This window comes from Cebus imitator, unplaced genomic scaffold (genome assembly GCF_001604975.1).
Source record: "Cebus imitator isolate Cc_AM_T3 unplaced genomic scaffold, Cebus_imitator-1.0 Scaffold77, whole genome shotgun sequence".
Lineage (NCBI taxonomy): Eukaryota > Metazoa > Chordata > Mammalia > Primates > Cebidae > Cebus > Cebus imitator.
The window spans coordinates 7,039,432-7,059,299 of NW_016107392.1; the positions used below are offsets into that span (position 1 = coordinate 7,039,432).

General features: G+C 39.8%; 1 protein-coding gene across 8 annotated transcripts in view; it reads right to left on the minus strand.

Moving 5' to 3' along the window:
• Positions 1 to 8,876: 8,876 nt before the first annotated feature.
• Positions 8,877 to 19,868, minus strand: part of THUMPD2 (THUMP domain containing 2) — a 44,156-nt gene continuing 33,164 nt past the window's right edge. For 7 of the 8 annotated variants that reach the window (XR_001826472.2, XM_017532592.2, XM_017532596.2 and 4 more), the window contains 2 exons: positions 16,936 to 17,044; positions 8,877 to 9,690 (listed from right to left, as the gene is read on the minus strand). Coding sequence is in view for 7 of the 8 variants with exons in the window: in XM_017532592.2 (XP_017388081.1) it covers positions 9,366 to 9,690; positions 16,936 to 17,044 (434 nt within the window). In the remaining variant the exon portion in view is untranslated. Of the gene's footprint in view, positions 9,691 to 16,935; positions 17,045 to 19,868 lie in introns of those variants that run through there. The other variant, XM_017532598.1, reaches the window with a different exon arrangement.

Genomic DNA, 19,868 nt, shown 5'->3' on the forward strand with positions numbered 1-19,868 from the left:
GGATTTAAAACGTAAGAGTGGTACAACCTGACTTACAAAAAAACAGACAAAAAACCTTTGGCCAGTGAGCAAATTTTCCTTGGTTCCCATGTTAATATCCAGAGGCCAATACTGGGCATTTGGGTCCATCTGGCAAAATACGTGGTTAATGTGCCTACTCTTCAAGGGGAAGTCAATCTCACATAGTGTAGAGATACCAAGGGGAAGAGTCACAAAAAGACAGCTAGGAGGGTGACCCAAAAATGGTAGAAACAATGTGTAAGGGTTGGGGGTGGGTAAGGAAGGGCCCTGGAGTAATTGCTGTCATTTATTTCATCTTGAGCTGGCAGTTACTCACTGAAGAAACTTAATGAAAACTGACAATATTAAATGATTGTGGCATTCAGACGGCAAAATTACACTTCAAATCTCCTGACTCTCTTGAACATAATACATTCATGGAATTTAACTAAAATAAAAAGCTGAGCTCTTCATGCACATTTTGAGTTGTTTCTTTAAATTTCCAACAATTCATAACTTTTCTCTCAAATGTTTTCCTGGAGTCAGCTCATTTTTCTCTCTCTTCCGAGGTTTTCCAGAGAGTGGTTTCCCTCCATTTCCAAAGGTCAAGGATATTCCTCTGTCTCATAAGCCCAGGTGTCTGGCTGGCATCCTCTCGTTCCTGCCCACATCTCTTTCAGTGAGCTGTCATAGCAGCCATTCAGGAAGGGCCAGTTTACCAAGGAACATTCTCAGAACCTGACATGTAGCAAGTACTCACTAAATGCCTAGTAGCTAAGTAAATAAAGGAGCAAATGAATAAATGAAAGATCTGAAAAGGCTACAAACACTATGGGAAAATATAAGCATGCCTAAAAAAAACTCACCTGGATTTCTTAATTAGCAAGATTCCTTCGAGAATCTGCATCTCACTTCATTTTAGTCCAAGGGCTTTCTTGCATAGCTCTCTGAATAGACATATTTACTTAATATCTACATGAACATTTCTTCTCAAACTTCAATTTCTTTTGAATCCCTAAAGAAACTTAGCTTTCTAGGTTACATAGGAAGTCGGTGTCTCCCTGGACAGCTGTCTGCCTCTTGAAAGGTTTCTGAGTGTCCCTTTGATTCACTGTTCTCAGGTCTACAGGCATTTATTTATTCCCTCCTACAAGGAGTTAGTTCAATTTAGTTAAAAAAATATATTAATTGTTCTTGTCTGGGCCACACCCTGTGCTCTATTCTGGAGGAGGAAAAAATACTATAAAATAGTACTGTTTATCTGATATCCTCAAATTGTCATAGATTTTCAAAAAGCTTTATAGTTATGTGCATTTAATATTAAAGATATTTCAGCAGAAACTAAAATCATGATTTAATTTGGCAAAGTACACCGAGATCATTAGACTCGCTACCTATGATCTATACCACCGTCACTCGCTTCAAGTCAAGAAATGCATTTTTTTAACCTATCATTTATTGCATTTTGATCACACAGTCCACTCCCACACGTGTTTTCTCTTCTCCTAAAGATGTACGTAAGGCTTAGGCAGATGATGGCAGAGATTGTATTATTCAAAATCTTTGGGAGGCCAAAACATTAAAAGTGATTTTTGGGAGGGGGTGCCAAATACTGATAAGATAGACAACTAGAAAATATGGTAAAAGAAAAAATGCAAAACATTTGGAGGGACTCCACTGGGAGTGGAATGTGCCGTGCCTGCAGGGCAGGAGAGTGCTTCAGTAACCTCGGCGTGTGGCATGGGGCCTCCATGCCCCCAGCTGCAATCAACAGAATAACTTTAGGTTGTTCAGCAGAAAAGGACTTCATTAAAAAAAATTAGAACGCTCAAGAGGGCCAGAAAATTAATCTAGTGGACTACACAACCAGGAACACCATCCAAACCATACAACAGGACGGTAGTTTCCAAGGTCCACTGCCATCCCTGCCGGGCATCCACACCGCAGCTTGTACCAGGGATGTTGAACCCTGAATGCTGTCGTCTGCACCAGCCAGCCCCTGAGGCCAGATGCTTCTGCTGCCCCTCCCCAAGAAAGTGGATTACATGGTGACTGGTTCCTCTGCATAGCTCATATCTGAATCCAGTTATCATACGTCAGGATCTGACCTCTGTTCTACGTATAATGTAGGTTGGAAAAGCTCATGTTCTGGTTTTTGCCTTGGAGAGGTAGGACTCAAACATTGGAAAATATGATAATTTACCACTTCGATGAACATTTTGGATGCCCAATATCAATATCTGTTCTTAATTTGATATTTAAACTTCCTCCAAACAATCAGCATTCGCATGTAAAATGTGCAGCTGTACTTTACACAAAAACCTGCTCATCCTTTTGCCTCCTGACAAGGGTAAACATATCCACGTGAAGAACATGATTTCTGGGTGGCTTCCATTTCTCTGCTAGATCCCTTTGACATTCTGTAAGTTAGGGTTTAAATTGTGGGACAGAACTCTTAAATTGGGAGGGAGTTGAAAGTCATCTTACTATTGGCCAACAGGATATTCTCTTCTTTTGCCCCTTGAGCAAACAATTCTGGGTTGCATTCTGCATAGATCTTCAGAGGAGTCCTACAGGATCAGATCCCAGCTTCTCACAGTGATCAGCTCAACAGTGCATCCTTGGATTACTTTTTTCCGTTTCTCTTTTACTCCTTCTAGTCCCTAACTCCCAAAATAAATTATCTGCAAGAAAATCTTTGTCTCATCTCAGGTCTTGGTAAAACCTAGGTTAACACTGGGTTCTAGATGTACCTCTCTCTGATTACTAGGCGCAAACACTCCAGCCCACATAGTTAAACCTGTTTGTGAGTTTCTGTCCAGTGGAATCAAGAACCCAAAATAATTGGGTGGCAATCTTACCTCTTAATTCAATGGCTTCTTGTGTTTGCTGACAGAAAAAAATCCTCTCTTGGGAACTGTTTTGAAAGGAGTAGGGTTTCCATGAATGACCCTGGGTGCTCAGAGTGGATTAAATGGACAATGAGCAGCTGAAAATTTGGGGGCACCTCTTAGAAAAAGGGGCTGACTACATTCAAGTTCAGATTCCCATACAACTCCTGGTTTTCCCCTTGCCTCTCCCGGCAGGGAGACTACAACATATCATGTGTCCCCAAGATCACTAGGTCCTTCAAGTTTCCCAGGTGCAGGGCAGCTGGCTTTCTAGACAATTCCTGTAAAGAGCTGATAGACCAATTCAGAGTGCTGGCACCAAGAAGCTTATGCATTCCCCTACTGAGCTGCTTTCTCATGGTTGCCCTGTAAGAAAGAAGACCCATAGGCTGGTGGCAGTAGCGGTGGTGGTGGTGTGGTCATTTGTCTTAGTATAACTGATCTTTCCATGAGATGATGGAGAGACCAATGGATGGTATGGAATATGTCCTGACTTTCTATGCAATAGGTGACAGCACTGAAGGTTCCCACCTGGAACAAGAGGCATCGAAACGTCTAAGCCAGGGAGCCCAGATGCTCTAGTGATAAGATGCAAACATTTTAACAGGGTAATTAGGAGTGATATAGTAACAGGTACCACTCTCATTTCCAGCTCTTGGTCTCTTTATTCTGACTACGAGAGAAACAGTACCATCTGTCGGCTGTTGGTTCATAGCACCCAGAGTAACCTGCATGGAGGCATCTCATCTTCTCAAGGAGCTGTCTTCCTGCTGGCACAATAACTGAGTGTTCAGTAGGCTGTTCCATCATGCCATAAGGCCTTGTGCTTCAGGTTATGGAATACATGGTAAGACAAGAAACCCTACGAGCCTCAGTCTCTTGTCTCACTCTCATCCCTGTAAAATGAGCTCTTTAGTGAGAAGCATTGTGACAAGGAAACGAATGATAGTGAATAAGGCGATGTGTTAAGTTCACGGAAGGTGTTGTTGGCATAAAGAATCCAAAGTGAGGACAAGCTATTGCCCTCTTCACAAGGGAAGGGCCTTCAATATAATTCCCCTCCTGTTTGTGGCTGTTTTAGTCCATTGAGTGTTGCTATAATAGAATACTTGAGACTGGTTAGTTTATGAAGAAGAGTTGTTTATTGAGCCCATGATTCTGCAGGCTGAGAAGCTGAAAGTGTAGTGCCCCATCTGGTCAGTTCCTGGTGAGGGCCACATGCTGGGTCAAAATATGGCAGAGAAGCAGAAAAGTGAGTGGGTATGTGCAAAGAGAGCAAGAGAATGTCTAGGAAGTGGAACTTGCTTTTACAACAACCAATCTCTGGTAACTAGTTCTGGGAGAATGAACTAGCTCCCTCAAGAGGGTATTGATCCATTCATGAAGGATCTACAGGCTGGACCCAAATACCCCTATTAAGCCCAACCTCCCAATACCAACACGTTGGGGATCAAATTTCAATGTGAGTTTCCAGGAGGACAATCTGAAACCATAGCAGTAGTGTTATAAGTCTCAGGGTTGGTCACCGTTGCTGGAAATTAATCAGCAGTAGCAGTAGCCATATCACCTTGGTGAGAAGTCCTTGTTGGGCCAGTGCATTGTTTCTGTCTGTCTCTGCAACCATTGTCTATGGGGCCACCGAGCAAGTACCAGGCTGGCTGGGGAAAGGGTAGGGCATTGGGCAGGCAATCTTCTAAGTACATATTTAGAACCGCCTACACAGTAGGGGCTCTTGTGACCATTCCAGTGGGACACAAATATTCATCTATATTGGCGTCTAGGATAAGATGTCCATCTACATTCCTCTTCCCAAGAACTTCTTTCATGTCCTTGACCATCCATCTATACTGTCACTCATGAGGATGACACGGTGAGGTTCTGCCTCTCAGGCCATTTCTCCTTTCAGGCAAAGTGTATATTGTGGACCACTTCAAGTTCTGCTCCCTGGGAGATATCCTTTCCCCACTGTCTTTCACCCTGAGTGGGGCTGCAATGAAATTCCCAGAGGTGCCAGCAAAATTTGCAGAGTTATCTGTAAGCCATATTTGACTCTTTTTCTCCTTGGTGAACTGCTCAATGGGGATTTCCCATGGGACCATGGCTGTGAGGGGGAGTGAGCATGGCAGGAGGCACACCAAGAGGATAAAGCACTGACTGCCCCTGCAGCTCCAGTGCAGTCAGCCACCTGAAGCTCAATGCTGATATATACCACTCCCGCCTGATGAGGATGTGCTGCTGCGTTGGGTCCATGCGACTTCTGGCTTGGTGTTCATCACTTCTAGATGGACAGCTTAGGTCATATGGTCACCTACTGTCTCATGGTCAAGCCCTCAGAAGCAAGCTCCAATAGCAAGTCAAAAATTATTTCCAAAAGGAGAATAATTACTTGTCTAAGAGAGCTTGGCTTTGCTCCAAAAGCTAAGCAGCTGCAGCTGTGCTTCCTCTACTGGGATCTGCTGCAGGCTCCACACATCCTCCAGGTCTGCCCCAGTTGCTCTGAGCACCATCAGATCTCCTGGGTCTAAGGGCATTAGGGAGCTGCATACAGTAGGGCTGGTCCAACTGGAGAGTCATCTCTTGCCTAGGCCTCCATTAATAGTAAATGAGTCAGAACAGCAAATACAAAGCTCATGTTTAGGTGCTAGAGAGTTCCATCAACATCTGTGCCTTCGTGGTGGCACTAACATCGGCAGCTCCTACAAATATATGGTATTGCCTTTGTCTATTTTGGTAGGAAGGGAGAGCCTAAGGAGTGTGACATTAGGCTTTCCAAAAATCTATACTCTTACTCCATGGATCAGGAAGCCAGTATGGGTATTCTGCAATTGCTGAGGGTAGCTATTCCAGCTATAGACTCAGACACTGGGTAAGTTTACCGGATGGTTTTTCACTGAGAAAGTTGAAGTAGTTGGAAGAGAACTTCCACAGTCTACCACCACCACATCCGCCCACCTTCCAGCATCTGCTCCCACTTATAATCTGTTCTCTTACAACACGTGTTTCTGTAATGGGCATTAAATCGAATATTGCTAAGTAAGGAGATGATGTCACTCTAATGTGGAAATTGGGTTGGTTCATATGTGATTTTTTTCTCCTTAGCATATTAATGTTGTGTGTCACCAGACAGGAGCAGCTGAATACGAAGGATGCCAGTGGAATGAGTTGAACGAACAAGGTGCGGAATAAGGCACTTTATATGACGTCCATAATCACAGGCTTTTTCTAGTTCATCTTGGCTGCAGGTTCTGCCATGGCCAGGCAGACTGCCTGTTGTGTAACTCAGCATCTCCTTACCCTTCTTTATTTATGCCCAAGTCTATCAAGGTGCCTGTGCCCTTTTCCTGGAAAGGTGAAGTCCTTTATAATATTTTTGTTAGGAATATAATGTCTTAATGGTACCAATATTTTGACTAAGATTGGTGTTTCTGTTAGTGTTCAGGTTGCAAAACTGGATGTTTGCAATGGTTTGCCCCAACCAGAACTTAGATTTTTTTCATAAAATATTTTTAGTGCATAAATTTGAGAATGAAAAAAAATTTTAGGAGCATACTTCTACTATAGCTGAAATGTCTGTATGCTGTCTTCCCACCTGTAATCGTGAACACATGATCGTGTTCCTTTCTAAAGCTAATTCCTCCAATTGTGGACTAAATTTTATCCTCTTATTCAAGGATATCACTCTAGCACTTGTCCCTTTTTTCCTATTTCATCATCCTTTCATCTCTCCTGGAATTCTCTTTAACATAAAAAAATACTGCTGCTTCTCCCAACAAATCATTCTCTTGCTTCCACATTCCTTACCAATCTACTACTCCTATTTCTTTTCTCACCTGTTTTGCAAAACAACTTGTAAGAACTGTCTATGCTCACTCTCTCCAGCTCTTTCCCTGTTTTCTCTTAAGCTCACCGCAGTCTTGTTTAGCTCCCCTTCCATGTCACCGAAAGACCCACGGTCAAGGTCATGAATGATACCCTCACTGCTAAAGCCAATGGTCAATTTTCAGTTCTTGCCTTATTTGGTCGGTTAGCAGCATTTATAGGATTAAATACTCCCCATCTATGCCCTTCGTTCATGTTTTCCAGGCAATCACACTAGGCTTTCTTTTGTTTCACTGCTTGTTTCATCTCAGTCTTCTTTGCAGATTCCTCTTCTCCTCCCAACCTCTCAGTATGGAGGAATTCAGGGCTCAGCCCTGGTCTTTTTCTCCTATTTTCAATCCTTTGGTGATCCCATCCAGTTACATGCCACCTGAGTACTGAAAATTCCCAAATATGTATCTCCAGAGCAGACCTTTTGCTTAAACTGCAGACTCACATATTCAATTGCCTAATCAACATCTCCACGTTGTTTAATGCATATTTCAAAATTAGCAAGTCTAAAACTGTCTAGCAAGTCTAAACAAGATCTGCTAGTTCAGACTGTCTAGACTAGTCTAAATTAGACTGTCTAGACTAGCAAGTCCAAAACAGAACTTCTGATACTTCCCAACAAACCTGCACCCTCTGTAGCCTTTCCTCTCTTAGTTGATGAAAACTCTATTGTTGCAGGTTCTTGGCCAAAAATCTTCAGTCATTCCTGTCTCCTCTCCATTTATCATACCTCACATCTAACACATCAGCAGATCCTTCTGGTTCTACTTTCAAAATACATCCAGAATCCACGTGCCTCCTACCATCTCTGTTACCATCCTGGGGAAAGCTGCCATTTTCTTTTGCCTGAATTATTACAAAAAACTCCTAACTGATCGCTTTACTTTCACTTTTCCCTTCCTACAATCTATTTGCAACATAGCAGCTACAGTATCCTTTAAACATATGTTAGATGACATCACCTAGTCACAACTCTTTCAGTGGTTCTGAGTAAAAACTAAAGCCCTTAAAATAGTCTTCAAGGCCCCATCTGATCTAATATGCCACCTCTACCTGCCATCCATTATCTTGTTAACCTAATCGCTCATCTTGTCTACTGTATCCACTACATGCCAGGAGTATGTCTCTTCTCCCTTAAGTTGTGCTAATCAAAAATATCTGCAGACATTAATGTATGTCTTCTGAGGACCAAAAATTTCCCCTGGCTGAGACCTCTGCTTTAACCCAAGGAGTAAGGACTACAGGAACCTTGCTTTTTCTGAGTTGTCAAGTTCTAGCAAAAGTGGATAGCCCTCCCCAAAGTGCTTGTATTCCTCAGGTTTTTAGTGTTTTCCAGAGCATCAGGTAAACACAGGCATCATCAACTGTTTCACCATCACATGCCATATACACTTTCTACAATACTAGCTGTAGACCCACTGCCTTTAACCCAACCAGGCCAGATAACCAATAATGAATTCCCATTATAGGGGGCTTCTTGCTTGAAACCCCTCAGAATATCAATCTCCATTATCAGGGGCCCAGCTGTTAAAAACACAACCAATTTACTTAGTTTTAGCAAAAATAAAATGTATTAAAGATTAGTAGGTAGCTCTTAGAATTTTCTAGGAAGGCACAGGGAAAAGCTTAGTGGTGGCTATGCAGCCAAGAGCACTGCTGAAACCTCAGGATAGGAATGTTCTGGTGAAGACCTCTTTGTGCTGCTGTTGGGCACAAATGCCATAGCTTGCACGTGAGTGCACCTAATACCAGGGGTCCAATTACCACACCCTGGCTGGAAAACAGATTTTATGGCTTCTGCTTCGGAGGGGTGATTCACAGGGTGGAAAATTTCCCAAACATAGGAAAGTAGTTCAAATGCTACTAAAGCTGCCAATAAGTTGAACAATTGTATCAGACTATAGAAAACAATTCAACCAGAGCATATATGTTCCTCAACTTACTGTTTCTTTTTCTCAGGAGCGAACATAAGAAACACACTGAATTTCTACAAATAAGGGTGAGGTGACAATCTATGAATGCTTTTAGGAAAAAAGCACATTTCATTTTCCATCATGTTGAAGGCTTAATTCAGTTGTTATTCTCAATAATGGTTTATATAATAAACACATAAAATGTATTGCAAATACAAATTATTTTCATTCCAATGGAGAAGAAAATTACAGGCTCAAAAATCAAGTTTAATATCAAACGAAGTTACATATAAAGGGTTTTACATGTTCAAAAAACGGATAGTTAAAATATTCCAATCTGGTGTTGACTGTGATGCACTTAGGTGAATCCCTGAAAACTTTTATTTTAAAGTTGAAGTTTTTGCTCAGAAACTGGGCAGAACAGATCTTTTCACATTCTGACAGAATGTGAATATAAAACTTAAGTCTAAAAAATATTCAGTAACTTTTTTTTTGTCAAAAACATTAAGCACTTTAAAGTATAAAGCAGAAACTCTTACCAAGCACATGAACCCATCAGCCACACCTCCTGTTTTTGGGGGAATCCAGTTACTTGGAGCTCTGTGGGTGCCATATGAATCCTCGAGACAGCAAACTTCTGCTGTACAGCTAACTTACAAGGGCCTGACCCTGGCTGATGGTGGCAAGCCTGCTACAGTCCAGAAGAGTGCGACTTCTTGTATTTACATATGAACGCATCTGTCTTTCCAAGGCTAACTTTGTAGCATTCCACTGGGACCAAGGAGCCAAATGGTGACATTTTGTCTAAGAACTTGTGGTTACTGGCTTCAAATGAAGTTGACACTGTCTTGGATGTACCAGTTTTTTCTTCAGGAATCAAGCACTTTTTAATTCCAGGTTCATCTGTGTGACTGTCCTTGGAATTGAAAGGGATACTGCTCTCTTTACAATCTGTAAGACGCCTGTGGTGATCTTCACTAAGCAACAGTACAATGGTTCCACCAACATGAAGCACTCTGTAACAAAAAAAAATGGTAATTGCTATATTTCTTCCTTTCCAGACAACAAACAATCCCACTTCATTGAAAACATTTCGTGTTTTTAATTTGAAATTTAATTTTACTCATTTAAATACAAGGATTTTTGATAATTAGGTAGTATCTTCTATAATGCATATTCATTATAGTAATTATAAAATTCCTAGTACAAATCTGCTTTAATTATCTATTTTTACTCTACTTAACAGGAAAGCCTCAAAGTAAATTGTAGTCACAGTCTAATAAATGATTGTACAAAGGAAAAGGCGAATGACAGAATCCTAAAGACTGCATGTATTAAAAGCAGTAGGCTGACGGCAGAAGAAAGTTAACAGGAAAGAGTTAGGATACAAACAAAGAAATGGCAAAGGAAAAATCAGAAAAAGAAGGGCAGATCTTGAAATGTCAGCTTTTTGAGGAGAAGGCATTTACTCAATCATCAAAGTCTGTGTAGCACTTATGTGGAGAAAGTGATGAAAACACTTGCCTGTGTCCTGTGGCACAGTCCTGTAAGTTGCCAAGAGATCACTGAACATCTCTTTGGGAGAGAAAGTCATGTAAAGGGTGTGAAAATGCCACAATCAAGGCAAGCAAGAGGGCCTTGGGAACATGAGGTGGATCCTAAACCCAGGCATAGGAGATAGGGGAGAAGTTTCCAGAGGAAGACACCTGTGCTGTGAGTTAAAAGACAAGCAGGAATGAGCCAGGCAAAGCGACAGCAAGCGGCTGCAGCAAGGGAGGGTGCTGGGAGCAGAAAAAGCAGCAAAGGCAGGAGGAAGTGGAGAGGAGGCAGCTCTGAAAGCAGCTCAGTGGGTGGGTGAGTCAGAGCAGGTGGGAGGTAGAGGGAGGAGGGGAGTAAGGAGATCAGCTTAGAACGTGCTGATGCACCTAAGGAACACGTAAGTATGGATTCCACCAGACAGCTGGATACACAGCCAGGAGTAATGAGAAAGACCAGGCATTGAGGTAAAGAAAGAGTAAATGGTAGCTAAAGCCATAACGGTGGATGGGATCACCTAGGGTGGCAGTACAGGGTGAGAGAAGAAAGTAGGACAAGGAACAGAGATTTCACATTTAAAAAGTGATAGAGAAGATCCATGAAATAGACATCCTAAGAGAAAATCTGGACAACAGTGATGTCAAGGAAGCCAAAGAAGTACAGTTTCAAGAGGAAACAGTTTCAACAGTGTCATATGCTATAGGGCCAGTGTGTAATCCCAACATTTTGGAAGGCTGAGGCAGGAGGATTGCTTGAGCCCACGAGTTTGAGGCTAGCCTGGGCAACATGGCAAAACCCTGTCTCTACCAAAAAAAATACAAATATCAACCAGGTATGGTGGGGTGTGCCTGCAGTCCCAGCTACTTGGGAGGCTGGGGTGGGAGGATTGCTTGAGATCAAGGGGCAGAGGTTGCAGTGAGCTGAGACTGCACCACTGCACTCTAGCCTGGGCAACAGAGAGAGACCTTGTCTTTAAAATAAATAAAAAAATAAAAACAATAAAATAACAAATGCTATAGAACTAATAGGTGATCAGGGTGATGAGAAATCATTAGTGAACCCAGGGACAGCAATCCTAGCTGAAGGCAGGAGCAGAACCTCATCTGCCAGGGTGGATGGCACTGGAAAGTGAGGAAGCAGACGTGTCAAGTGCAGACAATTCTTTCAAGAAGTTCAGCTGTACAGGAAAAGAAACAGTGGCAGCTAAGGACCAAGAGTTAAAGGGAATCTGCCTCATGCCCAGAGAAATCTAAGAAGCTTAGGTAGCTCTGCCCAGTCTAACTCATTAGCAAAGCTAGACAATTCTGTCTCCAAATTGTATCACATATTTGTCTACTTCATTCATACTTTGCCTGGACCACAGCAACAATCTGGTAGACAGGTCGTGTTTCCATTCTTGTCACCCTTCCCACTCTCTCTTCCGTTTCCACACAGAAGACAAATGTAAATTCCCTGCTAACTCCTCAGTTGCTTGTACTGTACTTCAAATACATTCTAACCCCCTTACTCTGGCACCCAAGGCTCCTACACAATCTGACCCTCACCTACCTTTCAGACGTCACTGCCTGCTTTCTGTGCTTATGACCTTCCTTCAGCTGCTCAAACTCACCAAGCTGCTTCTCACCTTAGGAACATTTGGACTTGCTGTTCACCCTGCATTTGACACTCATTTTCATTACTCACGCCCCACAGTCAAATAACACTTTCCCAGAGAGGCCTTTCCTGACTACCTAGCTAGGGTAACCACTGCTTTTCTCTCACTCTAAAGTGAAACATTTTGTTTTATGTCCATCACAGTACCAGTCATGATCTGAAATTATCATTTATTTACTTATTATCCATCTGTCTTTTCACAATAAATGGTCAGAGACCTTGCCTGTCCTATTCACTGCAGTAATCTCCAGGGCCAAGTACGTGGAAGTGCATGGGAGATGCAAAGACTTCCAAATGTGTCTGGGGAAGGGATAAATGAATCTCCTGGAAAGAACCAGCAGATGAGTAGGCAGAAGATAAAAATGAGAAGTGGGCAGAGTGTGATCCTTGAGGAGGAAGGAACTGAGAGGATAAACCCTTGCAGGAAGAGGGAAACCTCTTCTACTGAGCAAGGAGGAAGTGGATGGGAAAATGAGTACTCCTGAAGACAGAAATTGAAATACTTTTTGGGCCAATAGTTTAGCAATACTGTATCAAAAATATGAAATGTGCATAACCTTTGACCCAGCAATTTCACTTCTAGGAAATTATCCTAAGAAGATGTAATAGTAAAATTAGTTGAATAATGGCAATAATAATGGTGATAGAGCTTATATTTATTGAGTATTTAATATGTACCAGGCAGTTTGAAATGTTCTGTATTATTTATCATTTAACCTTCAGCATTATCTTTTTAAGTATATCCTATATAGCACTGTCATTTTGCAGATGAAGAAACTGTGGTACTGTGGTGCTTGGTCATATAGTTAAGTTTGAAAATCCGTGCAAGGATGTTCAAAGAATGGTTCTTTATTGAAATTAAAAATTGGGAATTAGCTAAATATTCATCCATAAGCAATGGTTCCATAGTGGTACATACATATAATGTGGCAACCACTGAAAACTGTAATGTATATTATAATAACTGATCAAAAAGGAGATTCACAACATTGTTGAGTAGGGAAAAAGCAACGTTCCAGTAGAGTAAGTTAAAGATAATTCTATTTATGTACAGTAGAAAACATTTATTTATTTGTGCATATGTACATGGCAAGATTCCTAGCAGGACATTCACCATTTGTTTTTTTTTTCAAATAATGGAGAAAAACTGAAAATCACCTGAAATCCTGCTACTCAGAGATTAACATTTTCCATAAATGTCATTCTAGACATCTTTCCATGTTCATACACACATAATTTCTTTTCTTTCTTTTTTTTTCTAGAGAAGGGGGTCTCATTCCATCACCCAGGCAGCTTGATCAAACCTCAAGCTACTGGTGTCACCTAGTTCATATATACATAATTTCTTTTCTTTTTAGAGATAGGGTCTCATTCTGTCACCCAGGCAGCTTGATCACAGCGCACTGCAGCCTCTAACTCCTGGGCTCATGTGATCCTCCCACTTTAGCTTTCCAAGTAGTGGGGACTGAAGGTGCATGCCACCACACTTAATTTTTTAATTTATTTATTTAGAGATGAGTTCTTGCTAAGTTGTCCAGGTTACTGTTGAATTCCAGCCTCAAGAGATCCTCCCACTCCCAGTGTCTTGAGTTGCTGAGACTACAGGTATGAGCTACTGCGCCCAGATACACATAATTTCTTACTATGAAAGCTATTCAGAAATTATAAAGCAACGTATACCAAATTCTATTCCTTTGAACACTACTGTGTATCAGTGATGATAAAAATAAAAATATTTCTATTTCTTAAGAAAAAACTCTGTGGTCAATAAGTTGGGGAAACTCTGTATTAAACAACATCAGAGATTTCTCTTTTGTATGTGAACCTGAAAACCTAGGAGTAGATGATGCAAATAATCCTGAATTATTTGTCTGTGGGATACAGTAAGTCTTAATCACCTACTACAAATCTTCTGCTCCAGGCAGGCTGGTGTAGAAATCTCCACACTGTTTCATCTCCACACCTTTTGCTGTACTACTCACTCAAGAAATACTTACTAAACATCTGTATATATAAAAATGATGTGGTCTCCTTTTTCTATTCTGTCTTCACTTCCAAATTTCATTGAAATCTTGCTTCTTCCTGAAACCATCTCAAGCCTCTTTGGCACACAGTGCCTTCTTCCTTCGAGTGGTGCAAGGTGAATTTTTAATTTTGCTCATGTGTTTGCACAGTTAGATTTGAGAGGAAAACTCAAATGCACTTCTCTGAATTCCTCACAATGCTCTGTACCCATGAAATGGTTAATCCTTTAATAAATTAAAGGAGGAAATAATTGAGCTCAGAATGCATAGCTCACGACACCAGAGTAATCATTTATCTGACAATCTTTAATTCTGATTGCATGTCCTTTCTTGAAGAGTCCAGCTCTGTAGTACACACAGTACTGTTTCCACTGCCTGTTATTAACATATGTACCGATCCCTTGTATTTGTTGTATTTTCACGAACACAATTTCCTATCCCTTCCATTTTCTATCTAGGGCCTTAAACTATCAGTAAACTATTGGAATAAAAATTACGTGTACTTAGATATATTTACATAAATCCCCATATACTTCCCAAAAGGATTTCAAGTGGTTTACACTAAAAAATCAGGTAAGTGATAACAGAGACTGAGCAAGTTCTAGGTGGCCAGCACTGTTGTAAGAGCTTCAAATCTGCTGATTCCTCAGAACAATGCCTTTGGGTGGGTATTAAAGGCAGGCAAATGGTTAAGCAATGTGCCTCTGACTGAAGAACTATTAAGTAATAGAGCCAAGACTGGAACTCAGGTAGTCTGGCTCCAAGGCCTACACTGAACCACTATATTACGCCACATTGCCTGTATGAAACCTCAAACCATAAAAATCCAAAAGTCAGATATAAAGGTTGGGGGCAGGTGGCAAGGAAGCTTAGTCACAGAAGGAAAAGTCCCTTATATCCAAATGCATACATTTTAAACTGGTCCCACTGAGGCATTCTGTATGCAGGAAGTCACGAATATTCATCTTCCTGATTCTCAAATATTTAAATTTACTGTCACAATGTGAGGGCAGTCATATCTATTACTATCTCATTTTCAATCACCCAGAATAAAAACCAAACCCATCCTAGAGAAAGTCAGGCTGGTATAATTTACTAGGCTGAAACAATCGTCTACTCAAAATACTGCCCTCCACTGACTTGTAGAGATGCTGTAATATGCAGCATTAGATTTTCAGTTACAGTAAGCCACTATCTCTCTGAAAGCTTCCAGGCTAAATGTACATCACTGCTCACACATGTTAGTATCTTACCATGAATTGGTTAAAGGTATAGATGTGCATTATCTAGTTAGGTTCAAAGGCTGTAGTCATTAACCCTGGCTGCACAATAGCATCACCTTGGGAGTGTTTAAGAACTACCGACGCCCAAGTCCTCCACCAGATCAATTAAATTAGAGTCTTGGTGGGCAGGGGTGGAGAGCAGGGATCATTATGTTTTAAAAGCTCCTAAAATGATTTTTATATGAAGTCAGGGTTGCCAAATCTGCTCAAGGGGAATGTGAAATTGGGCAGCAGGGAGTATAGGTACTCAGGAAATGTCTGAATTATAGGTGCTGCCCAGAATGAGTGGTCTCAGGTAATATTTCATGAGTTAGGCAATTGGGTAGTGGGGAAAGTTGCTTAAAAAAAGAGAATCCAAAAAGCAAGATGGAGAAGCAGGAGGTGCCAGGCTCTTTTTAACAACCAGCTTTACCTGGAACTAACAGAGTGAGAACACCCAGAAAAGAAGTGTGGAGCACGCGCGCCCAAAATGCAGTGAGATGGCTTTTAGTTGAGCTTAGACTTCATGTTAAGATTTAATTTTCTTTACAGAATGTTAGCCTTGACCCTGAATTTTCTCCATCTAAAACACATGGCTCATATTTTAAATTCGTGACCCATTATTTACATAGCAGGCTCTTGACATTTATGTTATCAAATGCCCTGCTAGACAATTTAATATCAACTGACTTCTTATATTCATGTCCAATTCATAACTCTATGCATTTTAGGTTCTCTTTTTTGTGAATTTAAATGATCAGAAAAAACACATATCCATGCCCCATTGTTTTAACCTCTCAAAGAAATGCTTCCATTGAATTATATTCCCTTAGGTCATTAGAAACCATAAGGTGAATACTTTTGCATTTTTCATTTCACAGCTGCTATAGTTTGGGTTTGTACCCCTGTACCTCATGTTGAAATTTGCTCCCCAATGTTGGGATGGGACCTAATGGAAGTGTTTGGGTCATGTGGGCAGATATATCATGAATAGATTAATGTCCTCCCTGTGAGGGGCAATGGGTGAGTTCTCACTCTATTACTTCCAGGTAAAGCTGGTGGTTAAAAAGAGCCTGGCACCTCCTTTTCCCTCTTGCTTCCTCTCTTGTCATGTGATCTCTGCACACGGGGCTTGCCTTCTGCTGTGAGTGGAAGCAGCCTGAGGACCTCACCACAAACTGAGCAGATGCTGGTACTGTACTTCTTTTCCAGACATCAGAATCAAGAGCCAAATAAACCTCTTTTCTTTATAAATTTCCTAGCTTCCAGTACCCCTTCACAGCAACAGAAAATGGACAAAGACAACAACCAATATAAAGGTGCTGCCCATTCCATGTTATGGAACATTCCTTATGTTATAGAATTCTGTTCTGTTGTTTAGTAGCTGAGTGATCATAAGAAAGTTAATCTTTCTGTGCCCCAGATTCTCATCTGTTAAGTGTGGGGGATTAACACACAGAAGGCAGTTTTTTTTTGTGAGGGATAGAAGCAAATATGTAAAATTTTGCTTCAGACCAGTGACTGAAATATAGGTCACTATTTCATATATTCAATTCTCAGTACATAATAGAGAATTATTATTTTTCTGAATAAAATTTATGATATAAGATGATATGGATAACATTTATTTCAACTATAAACTTCTGACTCAAAACCTTAGAAAATTAAGCTACAAAAACTCTGGGAAATTACTACAAGGTAATCAGACCTTAACTGAAGGGCTATGATGTATTTCAGTTAAATGCCCAGTAGCTAAAAAATTATGAAAATAAATTCAACAACTTACCTTTCCATTTCTTGTAGAATCCTTTTGATGTCTTCTCCTAACTTAAATTTTTTCCCAAACGGAATGTCAGAAATAATAATATCAACACTTTCTGAAGGCAGTGGCAATTCTGAAATAGAGAAATCAGAGAATTCTATTATAGTAAGGTCAAATATTTACAACCTAAATAATGAGAAAATTGAAGTACACAGGATTATTTTTGCATAACAGATAAAATTTAGGGTTGCTAATATTGTTTTAAAGTAATTACAAGATTCCAAAATGCTTTCACAACCACTAATGATAAATGATACAGTTATTGTATCTGTTCGTTGAAAATTGGTTTTTCTGATACAATAAAATGTAAATTAAGCAGAATTTTAAATTAACCAGAAAACTCAATTCCCAAAATATACAACTTGTATAGAAAGCTGTTAGCTCCAGAAAGAAATATACTAAGTTGCCTAGAAAAATCTTCTACAAAATTATATTCTACAACTTTCATTTCCCATTTTAAAACCGTACGTTCAGATCTACTTGTTTTAGAGGAGAGGATCCATAACATCACTGCAAGGAGAACTTGGAAGGTTTAGAATATCTATTAAGTCCTAAGACTAGAGAAAAGGCTACACAATCAATAATCAACACAATGATTATCGGTAAAAATTAAATATAGTGTCTGATTATTAATTCTAAATTGCTTTAGCATTTTAATGCTTTCTTCTCAGAAGGTAATACAGTATACTCTACCCTAGCATCCATATCTTCCGAATGTACTTCCACTTTTTACTTATTTTACTTCTCATCCATTTTCTAAATTAAGTTGGATACTCATAAGATAGATGTCCCAATTTGCATTTTGAACAGTACCTAATTTTGCAGAAATGTAATGAAATTTAAATCATCTTCACTAAATATCAAAAGTTTCTGTTGGTAGGAAATTGAAAAACAAAACAAGAAATGCTTTGTAATCTGGGAAAGTCTCACAACTACCTGCTAGATCTCTCCTAACCTTTACGTGGGGTTAAGAGAAGAGGAGGAGACTGTTAGAAAAAAAGAGGATAATATTCTTTTAAACTGAGACAGGAATTCTTTTTTTCCAAGTTGTATTTTAACCTCATGGTTTTAGGGTGTTGATATAGTACACATCCATTTAAAAAATGACTAAAGATAATAAATGGACAATGAAGGCAACCATAGTCCTCAAATGTTATATTTATGAAGAACCATGCAGTAATTTACTTTTGAATTTAATCCCAAGTCCTTCTTTTGCCTTACACTACACACACAGTACCTACACATGAGTTAGCTGCCCATTACGTCCAGGTTTGGTAACACTAATTATTTTCTTCTGGGTCTCCATTTTTATTGGGATCTTTGCTGCTCTATATAATATGCTAAACTGCTTTATATAATTTTAGAAGTCGAAGAAATAAACTTTATATAGATGGAAAAGAATTTATTTTAAATCTCCAGAACTAAGCAGTATCATCTTCCAATAGAGCATAAAATAATCGAAGCTTTTGTTGATGCGGTTGAGAGCACAAGCTCTGGTGTCAGACAGCTTGCATTTGGCTCTCTTCCTCACTAGCTGTGGGACTTTGGGAAATTCCTGCTTCAGTTTCTTCATCTGTAAAACGGAATAAGAATATGTACATCAGAAGCCAATAAAAGAGGTAATATGTGGAAGACATTTAGAACAAGGCCTGGCACAAAGTGGACACTCAGTAACTGTTAATTGCTTCGTGGTCATTTGCAGAACACAGTATCCCCTTCTCACTCATTCTCTGGCATCAAAGGCTGAGGTAGGGCAACTACTTCCAGGTGAGCCTCTCTCCTACTCTCTGTTCCTCCAGCCGTGGTTCTCAAAGCGAGGACCCCACAGCAGCAGCAGCAGCAGTATCATCTGGAAACTACAACTCGGTGTGTATGAGAATCAGTTGAAAGGTCTTTGTAAAACCTTTGTAAACTAGATTGTTGTCCTCACCTCCATAGGTTTAGATGTAGATACTCCTTGAACCATGAGCACCTGACCCATACAATTCAACGTACAGTAAAATCTTTTAAATTATCAGATGCTTTGAATACTGCTCGTGAACAAAAAGTTTGCTTGTAACTAATGAGCTAAGATTCTGAAATAGAGACATAGCTCAAAGCAAGTAAAATTCATCTCTTTTTTTACAACTCTGCAGGATGATTGAAGAACATGAAAAAAAAATTAGTTTTAAAATACCAGTTGTTTTGAAGAAAAAAACTGCCCTATTTTTCCTCCTTCCAGGAGAAAAATGGGTAAAAATTTTCTGAAATTCAGGATTATGGCCCCAAGATATTTTCTTCCAAAGGGTTTGAATGGCCTTCAAGATGCCTTTTTATGCATATGTTTAAAGACCAGGTTGATTGGGCACTTTTATAAAATTGAGGATATCTTTCTTCCTATTTTTGTTCCTTGTTCTTTCTACTCTTTATTCTTTCTATTGTCCAGGTTTATAATATTCATACTCTGTCTCCTAAAAGTAATTCCCATAGTCCTTTAAACTTAGTTCTACAGTTGAATTAATTTCATCCTTATCACTCATCATTTTGCCTTGATTTTCTCCATTTCACAGCTGATTAATCTCTTAATGTCTGGATTAAACACTTTTCCCCAAAAGGGCTTAGTTGTGAAATCTTGCCTGAACTTTTTCATATTTCAAAATGTTTGTCCTTAAGATGATGTTTTGGTTAGGCATAATATTTTTGCATCACACTTTGCTTCAGTAACTTTGTAAACAGCATCTCAGAACCATGTAAATAATTACTATTCTATTGTTAAATACTCTATAATATTTTCTTTTCATTGTGGCCAAAAGATATTTTGAGGTTTACTTTATGACCTTATCTTGTTTGGTTGCTGAATTTGTTTTCTTTGATGATTACTATTCTTTTTCTCATTTCAATAAGTATAAGAGGTTGTA